This window comes from Oreochromis niloticus, linkage group LG3, assembly GCF_001858045.2.
Source record: "Oreochromis niloticus isolate F11D_XX linkage group LG3, O_niloticus_UMD_NMBU, whole genome shotgun sequence".
Classification (NCBI taxonomy): Eukaryota; Metazoa; Chordata; class Actinopteri; order Cichliformes; family Cichlidae; genus Oreochromis; species Oreochromis niloticus.
Genome location: NC_031967.2, coordinates 81,894,813 through 81,910,264, shown reverse-complemented (window position 1 = coordinate 81,910,264; position 15,452 = coordinate 81,894,813). Strand labels below are relative to the sequence as shown.

The 15,452-nt window shown below is 44.2% G+C and overlaps 1 protein-coding gene across 1 annotated transcript; it reads left to right on the top strand.

Annotated features, from left to right (window-relative positions):
• Positions 1-60: 60 nt before the first annotated feature.
• Positions 61-14,051, top strand: tfr2 (transferrin receptor 2). The gene is made up of 18 exons (XM_013267760.3): positions 61-200; positions 2,813-2,848; positions 2,929-3,145; positions 3,220-3,403; positions 8,557-8,697; positions 10,112-10,220; positions 10,296-10,538; positions 10,619-10,758; positions 10,827-11,002; positions 11,075-11,194; positions 11,312-11,394; positions 11,472-11,535; positions 11,614-11,681; positions 12,728-12,798; positions 12,892-12,976; positions 13,054-13,278; positions 13,362-13,502; positions 13,639-14,051. Exons 2-18 carry the CDS (start codon positions 2,828-2,830, stop codon positions 13,891-13,893), a joined length of 2,343 nt encoding a protein of 780 aa, XP_013123214.1. The 5' UTR covers positions 61-200; positions 2,813-2,827; the 3' UTR covers positions 13,894-14,051.
• Positions 14,052-15,452: the final 1,401 nt, after the last annotated feature.

Below are 15,452 nucleotides of genomic sequence, written 5' to 3'. Positions count from 1 at the left end.
GCGTGTGTTTACTTTGCTGTTAATAAAGTTAAGCAGGTCAAACAGACAGCACACGCTGACCTCTGACCCCCTGTGAGCAGCCAATCATAGCAGGCTGAGGAGTAAAAAAAAACAAAGCCTGAGCTCATCCTGACCCATGATGAAGCTCTGGATCCTGACCTGAGAGCAGCCGGAGTCCGAACAGAGAGTCGGAGGTGAAGGTAAGAATCTCCTGAGTGTGTTTGTGCTGCAGACGTCATCAGGTTCAGATCCTGTGGTGCCGTAACTCACTGCTGTCTTTCTGCAGATGTTTCTCAGCTTATAGCATCAGAACAAATCAGTGTGGTGTGTTTTTGACTGCATGGGCTTAGGTGAATAACGATGGATGAATAAGGTTATGAAGCTGCCTTTGGATGGTGCACAGAGAGCTCTGTATGAGAGGAGAGAGAGGGTTAAATAGCTGATTGGACAGCAAGCGTTATTTTCTGTGTTGCCAAGTTAAAGGCTTGGGGGGGAGCAGGTGAGTACATTCACCACACTGCTGAGGGTGATCTGCAGAGAACGGAGCTGCCACTCGAACCAGGCGTGTGAAGGACGGCTCAGCCCAGCAACCTCACCTGAGAGCATTTGCAAGCAGAGAGAAAACTCAAACCTGCCGAGTCGTAACAAAGCTACACATACAGAGACATTTTGGACTGGTGAAAATCTTCAGTACTAAAAACTGAACTTTGTAAAAACTGTTAGAACAAAAGCAAAAAATAAACACATCAAATAATCACATTTCATACCCAAAAAGTTCAAAGGTACACATTTCAGGGCTGCAAGTTTCTGATCGCTGTTATTTTCTTCATAGCCACAGTTCTGATCAGCTGAACAAGAAAAACTGAAAAATAGAAACAGAAGAGCTCAGAATAATTAAAGAATGAAGACTAGTGCTACAGGTGTTTCAGTTAGTGTGTGTCTGTGGACCGCAGCCGGAGCCAAACACCCCTCAGACTGCTGCTCATCAGACTTCACTTCATGCACTGATTGCTGGAGCTCAGAAACACAGACTCACCTGTCCAAGTGTCTCGCAGGTGAATGTATGCAGTTTAGAATGAAGGTGTATGTCTGTGAAGGTTCTCAGTCATCCAGGTCATCGTAGTCTAAGGAGTTTGCAAAGAAAAGCATTTGGACTTCTTTAGGTTGCTTGAAGACATTTCACCTCTAATCCGAGAAGCTTCTTCAGTTCTAGGGTCAAATGGTGGAGAGTCCCAGATTTAGGTTTTGAGATCCTTCCCAGACGCCTTAATGCCCACTCACATCCTGGGCCTCTTGACGTCAGGAAATCACATGATAGGGTGGGGCTAGGTTTCACAATGAGCTCACTTGAAACCTTGGCTGATTGTGACCTACACCTGCTTTCACACCTTGGCTCATGTGATTAGGTAGAAGATCATTAGCAGTGATGGGAATAACGGCGTTACAAGTAACGGCGTTACTAACGGCGTTACTTTTTTCAATAAAGAGTAATCTAACTAATTACTATTTCTATCGTTACAACGCCGTTACCGTTACTAACAAGAAAATCTGGTCGCGTTACTATTTTTCAACAAACAGATGGTTGAAGCTGTGTTCAGCTTACCGCATCTTATATCAGTTGCATGGAAGAGAATAATCGCATGAGAGCTGCTGTTTGACTGAGGAAGAATAAAGTAGTCGTGGTAAGTCAATCACATGACCACTTTAAAATGACAAAGCAACAAGGTGATATATACCAGTTTTTAAATTGTGTTGATAGGCCACGTAAAACCAGAATCATGATAAACAATATATACGCGCCGTTTTTCCTCAATAGTTTCGTCACGTTTACTGTCTAAGGACAGCGCTGCAAGCACTCTCTGCTTATGAGCAAAAAAACCCAAACCTGCCCTTTCGTGTTGGTGGAAAAATGCACCATGTCGACCAATCAAAAAATGATATGGCAACATGACATTTGGTTGTTTAGGAAGACGTGGAAGTTTTAGGAGTGACGTGTTGTCTTGTGTAGTTAGTGTGTAGTGTTGTGGATAGTTTTGTGTTGTGTGTCAGAACAATGAGGCGACTGCTGTCTCCAGGCAGAAACAGGAGTGATACACCTGCTGCTGTCAGACCTTGTTTGCAAAACTTGTGCATAGGATTTTAAAATTGTCAATTTATATTTGCATTTAAAGTTATGAAATATGATTCAATAAACATGTTTGTGGTTGTTACAGTAAAAATATAACTTTTTCTACTCTGATTTTATGTTTTTTTGTCTGATTTTGGATCAATTGTGTTAATACAGTATGTCAACATGAAAACATGACTGTAAATTCAGACATGTGAGGTTGTGCTGAAAAGAATGATACAAAACAAGGCAAAGTAAATAGTTTTTAAAAGTGAAATGTAGAGAGAAAATCCAAAGTAGTTAAAATTGCCAATTATACCCTGGACCCCAGAGGGTTAAACATTTTTTTTAAAGTAACGCAATAGTTACTTTTCAAGTAATTAATTACTTTTAGCATCTTGTAACTCAGTTACTAACTCAGTTACTTTTTTGAAGAAGTAACTAGTAACTACAGTTAATTACTTTTTCAAAGTAACTTGCCCAACACTGATCATTAGGGGGTTCTTTTGTTCCTTATGGGGGATCCTCCCCCAGGGCTTAAATCTAGGACTCTCCACCATTTGACCCTAGAACTGTAGAAGCTTCTCAGATGAGAGGTGAAACGTCTTCAAGCAACTTAAAGACGCTTTTATTTCCAATCTCCTTAGACAATGGAGGTGTATATTTTCCTGTTACTGAGATTATTCCTGTGTTTTGTACCTGCAGAGCTGCATTGTTACCATGACGACCCACCTGACACAGGTGAGACACATGTGACACACAGTTGAGACAAGCTCCGCCTCCTTTCCCTTGTTACCATGGTTATATCTTTCTCTCGGGAGGCTTCCTTGATGTCCGTCCACCACTCAGTGTCTGATGATGATGAAGAAGAGGAGGTGGGAGGCGCTCAGCGGGCGGAGCTGAGGCTGGCGATATCAGAAGACGAGGAGGAGGCGGGTCCTTTCAGTGACCTCACAGCTCTGGTGATGAGGTATCGTCATGGATACCGGCGATGCTGTGTGCTGTTGTGTGTGGGCGGAGTCATCGTGTTCACTGCTGGTAAACAGATGCCAATCATTTTAACCCATTAGTCTCATCATGTGACTAAAGTGGACATTGCTTCTCCCTCCCAGCGTTCCTATTAGCCTATGGCATCTTCAGTGGGCGGTACCACTGCTCCCAAGCGGAGCAGGGGCATGAGCAGCAGCTGGGTGGAGCTAAAGCGCCCTCAGAAGGAGGGGCGGGGCTTTACTTGGGAGAGCTGAGGTTGATGATGAGGAAGCTGCTGCAGGATGAAGACATCCACAACACAGTCAGGTAATGCTCGCCACCACATACCATAAAGCACACCGGATTATAAGGCGCATTAAGCAAAACAAAACAGTCAGATAAGTCAAACTTTACTCAGCTCATTCTTCTTGCTTCCTCCACTTCTAAACCATTGATTCATTAATGTTGAATTCTCTCACAGCTGCTCTATTTCCATGTGGAGGGATGAACAACAGTTATAAATGGTCATGAGAATTTGCATAATTATGATTAAGGAACTGACCTCCCAGCCCATTGTTCCTTCAGTGGGCTGGTTTCAGTCATTATGCAAATGTACTGTTTATAAGATTGGGGAAACCTGCAGTCAGCTGAGACTGAAGAAGTCACTTGGATGAGTGACAAAACGTTTCTCCCACAAAACGCTACGTCTAGATGAACAGAATCAACTTTTGGAGAGCTCTGCATTTAGGTTTTTCAGCTTATCCTGACGTTTTGTCTCGTAGTGCCGTCTTAAATTAAATTCCTTAATTACAGCCACATTAGCTCCACTAATAAGACACACAGGTTTACCAGCAATGTCTGTAAACATATATTCAGCCTCCCACCGGTGCTGAAAGGCTCTGCTTTCAGAATCAACTTTTCTCTCCACCATTGTGAGCGGCTAGCTTCGCACAGAAGTTTGACTTGATTGACGCGGGAATGTTCCCAGCTAGCCTATCGTTCAGCAAGGAGGCTGCAGCGCTGCATTATGGGATCTGTAGTTTGTATATTATTAGCGCCTCATATCGCCGGGCCATGCATAACAATAATAGTACATCTATATAAAATGATCTCGGGGCCGGATATAAATGTACGCTGGGCCGGATGTGGCCCGCGGGCCTTGACTTTGACACATGTGGTTTACAGCATCCTGCCATGCGACTGCATTTGTCCCTAACCATCGGGAACCCTCACCTTAACTTTTATCGAGTGGAAAAAAGTTTGCGTTCATCCTCCAGCTTCACTGTGTTTATGTTATGCTAACATAGCTGTGTCGCTAGCGATCACGTAGCACATCATTACATACCTTCAGTAACCCTACAAACGTCCCTGCTGTTTAGTTTTCTGTCTTCATTTATGTTGGAAGTGATAGCAGAGCAGTACGATTCAATTTTTTCAGAAATCTCTCAGTCAGAACATGCTCTATTATCTTTAGGTGGAAGCTAGCGAGCTAACTTCCTGCTAACTTCTAACTCCGTTAAATTTAATAAATTCTGTCTTAATGGATGCCTGAATGTTAAACTTAATCGTTACACCTAGTACAGCTGATCATTGATTAAAGAGTACTCCACGAGGCTCCTGACTACGGTAGCCGTAATGCTCCGACAATCTATCAAGCGGTGCAGCTTCGTAGCATACCAAAGTTGCACTAAAACATTTTTTGACAGATTTTTGAGCTCCGTGTACCACATAAAATCAGTTCGAGGTCAGTATGCACAACCAGAATTCATACATAAGGCACACTGTCGATTTTTGAGAGAATTAAAGGATTTTAAGTGCGCCTTATAGTGCGGAAAATACGGTAACTGAGTACAAGTAAAAGCTATAAACTTCCGGTATGATGGCGCCTGTGTTTGGCTTTGCCGCTGCCTGCCGTGGTTTCTCTGTGCTGTTTTTTTCGGCCTTTTTGCTTTCGCTTTTTGTCACTAATGTGTTGGCTGCCCTTGTCTATGATCGCCTGATGCTATTATCCATCCGATCCTTTATGATAAGTCGAGATGCCTCATCCTCCTATGGTATTTTCCATCCTCCGCTGCCGACACCGGTGTCTGGATCTTCGTTAGGTGTCATCAGTGGCGCCTTTCTGTGTCCGCGCAAGTCACGGAGGAGGAGAGGAAAAAGAGCAGGTGTCCAGGTAAAACTCAGACTGTTCTAGAAGCGGGGACTAGCTGTGCCTGGATCTATGAGACGGCGCTACCTCAGGAGTGTTCATCCAGACTCTCCTGTTGTTTGGCCTTCCATTCCCGCGGTGAGTGGAATTTATGAGCGTCGCAGATCAAACTCTCTGTTTCTTCGTCCTCTGAATCGGGCCGCTTCTGTTAATAATATGTCTTCTATTTCGCTGAGCGTGTCGCTTTTTTATGCTCGATCAATGACTAATAAAACGTTCTTGCTGAACGATTTTATTCTTTCCAAGAAACTGGACTTCTTATTTCTAACTGAAACCTGGCAGCGCGATGGTGACTTTTCATCCTTCATCGAACTCTGTCCGAGTGGGTACTCCTTCATCAGCCAACCTCGGACGTTGGGTCGAGGAGGAGGTGTCGCTGCGGTGTTTGGAAGCCGGTTTTACTGTCGTGCAGTGTTGGTCGGATATTTTTCATCCTTTGAACTACAGCTGGTTAGAATTGGAAATAAAGATCCGTTTTACTGCGCTGTAGTGTATCGTCCACCTGGCCTAAACAGTATGTTTTTAAAGGAGTTCAGTGACTTTTTATACTCGACTTTGAAGCTGTCCAGACTGGTTATAGTTGGGGATTTTAATATACACGTTGATGATGACTCTGACCTCTTTGCCAGAGGTTTCCTTAGCGTCATGGATTCGTTTCATTTTACTCAGCATGTGTCTGGTCCCACACACACCAAAGGACACACACTGGACCTTGTTTTTACTTTAGGTTTAAACATTGATTTTATTTGTACTGAGGACATTTTTATTTCGGACCATCGTTGTATTCTTTTTAACCTGTCTTTTCATCTGTCCCTCTCTCTTATTCGACATGTGGTTAGCTCTCGCACCTTAATTTCCTCTACTGCTGTTAAATGTTCCGATACCTGTAATTTAGTTTTATCTCCTTATAACGATGTCCATTTTTTAACAAATCTTTTTAATAATCATTGTCTTTCTATTTTAGACAATGTTTGTCCTGTCAAAACTAGACTAGCTCCGGTTTCAAAGTCGTCCCCTTGGATAAATGACAGCATTCGCTTCTTAAAGCGTTGCTGCCGTAAGGTTGAGCGTTTATGGAGGAAAACGCGTTTGCATGTCCATCTCCTTCATTTAAAGGACCTTTTAGTCTCTTTTAACACTTCAGTTCGAGATGTGAGGGCGGCCTATTTCTCAGACTTAGTGTCTAAGAGCAGAGGTAACCCCAAGGTACTATTCAACACCATTAGTGATAGTGTTGCTCCTGCTCCACCTGCTGTCCCAATTTCATCAAATGAAGATTGTGAAAAATTTCTTTCTTTCTTCGTTGATAAAGTCAGTAATGTGAGGAACAATATCTCTCCTTCTGTGTCTCTCTTGTCTGCTCCAACTCAAGCTAGGCCTGTAATTTTAGAAAGATTTTTTACCTGTGTCCTTACCTGAGCTGGTCAAGTTAATTAATTCAATGAAAGCATCCTCCTGCTCTCTTGATATTTTACCTGGATCTTTGTTTAAAAATGTCTTTCAGTCTATTGGTCCCTGTGTGCTCACAATTATCAATACCTCACTGGTTTCTGGTCAGGTCCCTGTTTATTGTAAGAATGCTGTTATTCACCCACTGTTAAAAAAAACCTAAGCTTGATGCTTCTCTTCTTAGTAGCTAGAGACCGATTGCAAAATTACCGTTCATTGCTAAGATTTTAGAAAAGGTTGTGGCTAAGCAGCTTATAGCTGTTCTAGATGAATACAGCATTCTGGATAAATTCCAATCTGGCTTACGTAGAGCTCACTCTGCTGAAACTACACTTCTTAGAGTCTCCAATGACATTTTGATGAGATGTGATGCAGGAGAATGCTCCGTTCTGTTGATGTTGGACCTGACCTCCGCCTTTGATACTGTGGACCATCATATTCTGCTAGATAGGCTGAGACACTGGGTGAGTATATAAGGGGCTGCTTTGGATTGGTTTGAATCCTATTTGCATGAACGATCCTTTTCTGTGGCTACCTCTAAGTACAGTTGCTCTTCTACTTTTCTTGCCTATGGTGTGCCACAAGGTTCAGTTTTGGGGCCTTTATTGTTCTTGCTGTATTTACTTCCTCTTCAACACTTATTGAGCACTTTTAAGGACATTTCGTATCACTGCTATGCAGATGATATTCAGTTATATATCTCCTTTAAGCCTCATGATGTTTCCAAGCTACAGATTTTGCATAAGTGCATAGACTCCATTAGAGGTTGGATGGCTGGAAACTTTCTTCAATTAAATGAGGAGAAGACTGAAGTCCTTGTTTGTGCACCTAAAAATTTTGTACCTAGTGTTATGGAAAACTTGGGTCCACTTGCTACATTTGCCAAACCATCTATCAGGAACCTTGGTGTTACTATTGACTCAGCCCTGACTTTGGATGCTCATGTAAAATCTCTGGTTCGCTCCTGTTTTTATCACTTGAGAAACATTGCTAAGCTGAGTCCCATTGTATCGCGCTCCGAATTAGAAATTGTCATTCATGCATTTGTTTCATCTCGTCTGGACTATTGTAATTCTTTGTTTACTTGTTTATGTAAAGCCTCTTTGGAGCATCTGCAAGTTGTTCAGAACGCTGCTGCAAAGCTTCTGACCAAGTCCTCCAAGTACTCCCATGTCACACCCCTGCTGATTCGGCTGCACTGGCTCCCCGTTAAATTCAGAATCCACTTTAAGGTTTTGACCTTGACTTTCAGGGCTCTGCATAGACAAGCACCAACATATATAAGTGAACTTTTACATCCATACATTCCCAGCAGGTCCCTGAGGTCATGTGACCAGGGCTTGCTGGTTGTCCAACACACGAGGCTGAAAACAAAAGGCGACAAAGCTTTTGTAACTGTGGCCGCCAGATTGTGGAACTCTCTCCCTTTGAGCCTGAGATCTGTGGACTCCGTGGTCGCTTTTAAAAAACAGCTAAAAACTCATCTTTTTAAATTTGCTTTTGGTTGATTTTTATTTTTAGGTTTTAGCTTCTGTGAAGCACTTTGTGATTTTTATCTTGAAAGGTGCTATATAAATAAAATGTTACTTTACTTTCTTACTTTAGAGTTTTTCCAGCAGGTAATCAGGTGGTCAACAGAAAATTCATGTAATGTCACCTGTTTTATAATATTCAGACTCAGCATTTTTACCCTCGCCACCTTTTTCAAACCCAAACGATGAGTGAGCGAGAGACCCACCCTGTCAACCATCCCTGCTTCCTTAGGTCCTATTGCAGTGTCAGGTCCTATATGAATAACTTGTGTGTGTGTATGTGTGATCAGTCGCGTGAGCAGAGCAGCTCATCCTCCAGGCTCCTCGGAGGGTACCGCTCTGGCTTCAGAGATCCTGCAGCGCTTCAGGGATCTGCAGATGGACCACACCTGGACCGAGTCGCTATACGCCACGCTGCAGTTCCCCGACAGGTAAGAGTCGGAGAAGCTCCCCCACACTCAGGACAGACCAGCCACAACATACCCACCAAACACTTAAAGCTGGGCATACACTGTGCAATTTTTTCAGTCGCGTTATTCAGCTTCTGCTCAAACTGTACGATTGACTCGCAGGGGTTAGAAGTTCGTAGGTCACGATGCAGGGTCTCACACTATACGGCCTGATGCTCTGATGCGACCTGAGTGCTCAAACTGTGCGTCCATAAAATGAAGGTTATAACAGAAAATCTGTCGCTCGCTCTCCCTCTCTGTCTTTCACTCACACAGACATGCACACCATCAACTTTGCTAAATTGCTAATTAAAAACATTGATCAGGCAGCTGTGATTGAGCAGCAATGTAGATCCAACTATTTTCACGGTTGTTGTGGTCGTGATAATTTTGTGAGGCCACATCGAAAAGACTCGGATGAGCTTTCCAAAGTTCTACAACTGCCTCCATCGCTTGTGTCCAGATCACACGCTGCACTGCCGCGCTAGTCCGTCTTTTTCACCGACGTTTGTGTGTTTGCGCGTGCGCAGTGTGAGCGGCTGCGGTGACAAACCTGTTTGAAATCCTCCCGACCAAGCGATTGATGATCGGGAGCTGGTCGAGAGGTGTTAATCGCTTCTTGTTACCCCACGTATACTACATGATGCACGACGCACGATGAAGGCCAAACTCGGGCCGATCACCAAAACGGTCGCACGACTCAAAAATTGGCTCAAAATGGGCCAAAAATCGCACAGTGTAAGCCCAGCATAACATGTCACATCAGGATACCTTTGGGTCTTAAACGGATGCTGCATGTTTCACAGCTGCTGGTAAAAGTAGGTAAAAGCACCGGAGTTACTGGATGATGTTTGGGGTTCACTTCTGATTCATGAAAGCTCTTTAAGATAAGATGGGGCCTTATCATTTAAGACCTTGTATGTGAGGAGCAGGATTTTGAGTTCTGGATTTAACAGGAAGCCAATGAAGGGAAGCCAATACAGGAGAAATATGCTCTCTCTTTCTAGTCCCTGTCAGGACTCTTGCTGCAGCATTTTGGATTAATTGAAGGCTTTTCAGAGAGTTTTTAGGACTTCCTGATAATAATGAATTAAAGTAGTCCGGTCTGGAAGTAATAAATGCATGAACTAGTTTTTCAGCATCACTCTGAGACAGGATCCTCATATGTTTTTAATGGCATCCCTTCTGAAATGTTTCCAAAGCAGTGACTTGATCAGAACGAATGAGAATGACTCTGTAATAACAATATAAACAGCAGAAAAGGACTAACGGCTGGATTTAAAGACAGAAACCAAACCCACATTTACACACAGCTCAATATAAAGAGGTATTTAACATTTCAGCAGTGCTCTAATTTGACCACCAGAGGGCGCTACATTCATTTATTTGTGTGCAGGTCTCAGAGGAGCTCTCTGAGCTTGGTGGACTCTGCAGGTTGGGTCTCAGAGCAGATTCCTCTCAACCCGTCTGACTACTGCCCGTACAGCGCCACAGGAAATGCCACAGTGAGCCAACCAGAAAGGAAGTATTTGTCACCATGGTAACAATAGTCAGAGTTACCGATGTATGTCTCTTTGCAGGGGGGTGTGGTCTATGCCAACTACGGCCGACCGGAGGATTTTAAATGGCTGAAACGTGAGGACGTGTCTGTGACTGGCTGTGTGGTGGTGATGCGTGTTGGGGGCGGGGTCAGTTTTGCAGAAAAGGTCTGGTTGGCTGAGAAGAACGGGGCGAGTGGAGCTTTGATCTACCCTGACCCTGCCGACGTGCCGCAGGACCCTCGCCGCCTTGGCCTGAACACACACACTGCTGTGTCTGAACATGTAACACACACACAAACAAACATTATCCACGTCTCCTGGCCAATAAGCATCCTCATCTCCCTTCTGTTGTCCAATCACAGGTCCACCTAGGGTCAGGGGACCCCTTCACCCCTGGCTTTCCCTCCTTCAATCACACTCAGTTCCCGCCCATTCAGTCCTCTGGTCTGCCACTCATTCCAGCCCTGCCAATTACTGCCACTGTGGCCTCCAAGCTGCTTAGGTAAGCCCCACCCCTCAGGTAACCTGCCCAGGTGTGAGTGTGACTCACAGTGCTGTTCTGTGTCTCAGCCAGCTGACAGGTCCGTCCTGTCCTCGGCCCTGGCAGGGTCGGCTGCCGTACGTGCGCTGTGTCGTCGGTCCTGAGTTCAGTAACGGTCGCAGAGTCCAGATGTCGGTTCAGAACGTGATGAAACCCATCCTGCTCAACAACATCTTCTCATCACTGGAGGGCAGAGTGGAGCCAGGTACGCTCTGCTGACTACACACAGAGACAGGTGAATGTGCCACAGTGGTAAACCTCAGTATCTCCCTGTCAGACCAGTACATCATACTGGGAGCTCAGAGGGACTCTCTGGGTCCGGGAGCCGTGAAGTCCGGAGTTGGAACTGCGATCCTGCTGGAGCTGGCTCGAACCTTCTCAGCCATGGTGAAGAAGGGTAAGACTCACCTGGACACATGTGTGCTTACTGTTGTGGTGGGAGCTGAAATGATGCTGGCATTACTTTGGTGTGTTGATTCCTCTGATTTATCTGAACTGATGGATTCGTTTACAGGTTTCAGTCCAAGACGCAGCTTGTTGTTTGTCAGCTGGGATGCTGGAGACTTTGGGAATGTTGGAGCAACCGAATGGCTTGAGGTTCAGCCACAGAAAATACAAACCAAATTTCACAGTTTATCAAAATAACTGCCTGACCTTTGATCTTTCCTTGACAGGGTTACCTGTCCATGCTTCACCTGAAGGCTGTGGCCTACTTCAGTCTGGACCAGGCAGTCATGGGTAACAGAGCTTGAAGCCAATCAGAAAGCATTTTCTTTGCTACCCAAACGCGGTGTCTTATGTTGTCCTTCTCATCAGGTGATGAGATCCTGTCAGCTTACACCAGTCCTCTCCTGGTTGACCTGCTGGATGCTGCCATCAGACAGGTGAGTGTGATACATTTGTGATGCATTAATATTGAGTGCAGCCTGTGGTCACACAGCTGGATGGAGCTCATCGCCCTCACACATTTATTTTAAAAAAATAATGTTAATCCTATTTTTCTAGACCCGGAGTCCCTCAGGGATCTATACATGGACAAAAGCTGACCTTTGTGTACATGCTATGGAGATGACACACTCATTTGCAATAAACACTTTAAAAATATCAAGGTTTTAATATAATATATGAATTGAACCCCACGATTTAGTTCTTCTGTCCATTTTGTGTGGCTGAAATATAATTGTTGGATCATCTATGTATGCACGGTTGAGATTATTGTTTTTGAGTTGGGAACGATCCCAGACAAGCCCCAATCATGTAACAGTAAAAGCATGAATCTGTGACCACACTACAGTTAAATGTATCTACAAATAACTTTTATTCACAAAGGTGAGTCTGGACTGTCCGTGCCATTGCCTCTAAAAAACTAAATTACTGGACAGAGAAAGGCCTTATTTTCCAGCCTCTCTTAACCATTTATCAACCAAGAGTCATGCAAGCCTGGGATTATTTTGTAACTTTGGGTGTTAAATGAAAAAAATTATTCTCATGTTTCAGAAAACATTTTAATTTTTTCTCTAGCCCATAATGGTTGAGGAGGGTCATGTGAAGTGTACATTAGGCCTTGTGCTACCATGACACACTGAATATTCCCATAAACCTCATCTTCTCGAACAGAAATAGAGTCACACTCATTGAACAGAATAGAACAGAATTCAACTTTATTGTCATTGCACATGTACATGTACAAGTACAAGGCAACGAAATGCAGTTTGCATCCATCCAGAAGTGCTTTGGCAATAATATAGATATATTACATTATATGGATCTATTATAGGTATGTTACAATGTACATGGTATGAAGGTATGTTATGAATATGCTATAACTATAAGTATGTACAGGCTGTGGTAAATAAAGGGTTAACTGGAACAATCAATTGATTACCAATCCACATGATGCTGTGCATGAGTGGGCCTTCATGTGTTCCAGGTGGAGCATCCCAAACATGCAGGCCAGAGCATCTACAGCCAGGCGGAGAGAGATGGAGGCAGCTGGAGGATGTGAGGACACTCACACACACACACACACACACACACACACACACACAGATGTTACTGTGATGACGCCTGACTGAGCCGCTGCTGTCTCCTTAGTATGAAGCCACTGTATCTGAACAGCGGTGCTTTCAGCTTCACGGCGTTTGCAGGAGTTCCAGCCATGGAGCTCAGATTCACTGAGGTACACGTTACACGCCAACAACATACATACTCACTGTCATGGTACATGATGTCATGTTATCTGTGTCACATGTTCAGGAGCGAGCGTATCCATTCATCAACACGCCATTGGACAGTGTCTCACGCCTGCAGGAGGTGCTGGGGGGTCGTCTGGGGGTCACAGGGCGGAGCTTAGGGGAGCTGGTGGGGGAAATGGTGCTGCGATTGGCCCACGACCACATCCTGCCGCTGCGCATCACTTCCTACGCCCAGACGGTGCTGCAATTCAGCGCTCAGCTCAACAAACACTCTGCTGAGCTGCAGGTAGCTCACCTGTTTGAGTGTTTCTACAGATGTTTAAACCCGTCGCTGTCATGTGACCTCTGTGTGTGTGTGTGTGTGTCCAGTCCAGAGGTTTGTCTCCTCAGTGGGTCTTCAGCGCTCGAGGAGATTACAGCCGAGCGGCAGAGACGCTGCAGAGAGCCATCGACTACAGCGACCTGCACGAGCCCACCATAACACGCTTCTACAACACCCGCATCATGAAGGTACGAGTACTGCAAACAGTACTGCAAAACCCACATTATTAAGGTATGAGTACTGCAAACAGTACTGGAACAGCTGATTCATGAACATACGAGCCCTGTACAGAGTACTGCATGTCTTCTCATGTGTATCATGCAGGTGGAGTACTACTTCCTTTCTCAGTACGTGTCTGCAGTTGAGACGCCATTCCGTCATGTGATCCACGGCCGTGGCAACCATACTCTGAGCGCGCTCACTGAGCACCTGGGCCTGCTGACCTCTGACCCCGGACGCTTCGACGAGAGCAGCTTCAGGCGGCAGCTGGCACTGTTCACGTGGACGCTGCAGGGCGCCGCCAATGCTCTGAATGGAGACGTGTGGAGCATCCACAACATGCATCGCTTCACCCACTGAGGCCTCTGCGTGCCTGCTCCAGAGTGATTGATTATTAATTATCGATCAGTATCTATTTATGTGCAGATATGAGTTTACATTGCAGACATTCAGGTCAATGATTGTTCATCAATCCTTTCACTGATTTCACTTCCATTAAAGTGTTTTACAGACGATGAGATTCTTTATCTTTCCTTTCACCTTCCAAACAGGGAGTTAACATCAGTGACATCATCATTATCATCATCACCAGCTGTCTAGCTCATATCAGTGGTATATGCATAAACCAATTCGTGCCTATTGGTTTATGCATGTGGCTCAGAGACTGGGTGTTGGGTCTTAACTCAGACCCCGCTGTGTCCAGGACTTATTCCCATGAAAGAAAAACAAGGCAACAGTGTTCGATCAATTACTTGCGCAAGGGAGGCCTCATCTGTGTCCAGCACAAAAATGACCCCCAAATCCGGCCTCCTCTCGCTGCCTTTTATTGAGAGACAGTTCACACAAAACACAGCAAAGCAACGCCCACATGGTTCTAAGGCATTGTATGTATATGTGTGAACTTTTATATGTAAGTAGGAATGTGTGTGTGTGTGTGTGTGTGTGTGTGTGTGTGTGTGTGTGTGTGTGTGTGTGTGTGTTGTGGGGGTGCGTTTGTGTGACCTCCTGCTGACCAAAAGGGTCATAAAAGCAGGAAGCTTACAACACAAGAAACAGATCTCTCAGATAGGATGTATCTACAATAAAACCTCCCCCAACACAGAGTGGTTAGAGGTGCTCAGGATCAAAGGAATGGCTTTGATAATACTGCTTGAACTAAGACTGTACAAATTTAAGAAACACAATGGCAACATTCAACAATTAGACCTAACACTGGGAGCTGCTGTTTTATAAGTTCAGACCAACTTTAACAGGTACCATGATAGTAAATCCACAGGAGTTATGGCGCCCTCTGGTGGTGGCTTTCAGCATGGTCACTGCTGGTTACACAGACAGTGCTATGAATGAAAGAAGTAGTAGCAGTTGAGCTGGACACAAATCAGTCTCCATTTATTGATCCTAGAGATGTTCTATCAGGTTTTAAACCACTGATATCCTGCTGCTGTTTAGTACATGTAACAGCTAGAGATGGCACGATACCATTTTTTTATGTCTGATACCGATATCATAAATTTGGATATCTGCCGATACCGATATGAATCCGATATAGTGTATTTTGTAAAACTGTTTTTATAACTGTTTTTTCTAAATATCTTGCTGCATTTTGTATAATTCATACTCACGTTTTAAAAAAATAAAACACTAAAGCTGATCTGTTATATCTGTATGCAAAAAATACATTGCACTCAAAATATTTTATAGTTCAGCAAAACTGATCAATCTACCAAACTTAACCCTACACCATCCTTCCTATTCTGGTATTTTAAAGAGTACTTGACAGAAATATTAAACAACCTAATAGGGTTGCCAACTCCCAGCAAAAAAAATAAAAATAAAAATAGGGAACCACCCCCCACCTCGCGATGCTTAATCGACGTAATCAACTTTAATTTAATGCAAATGCACAGAAATCAGTTATT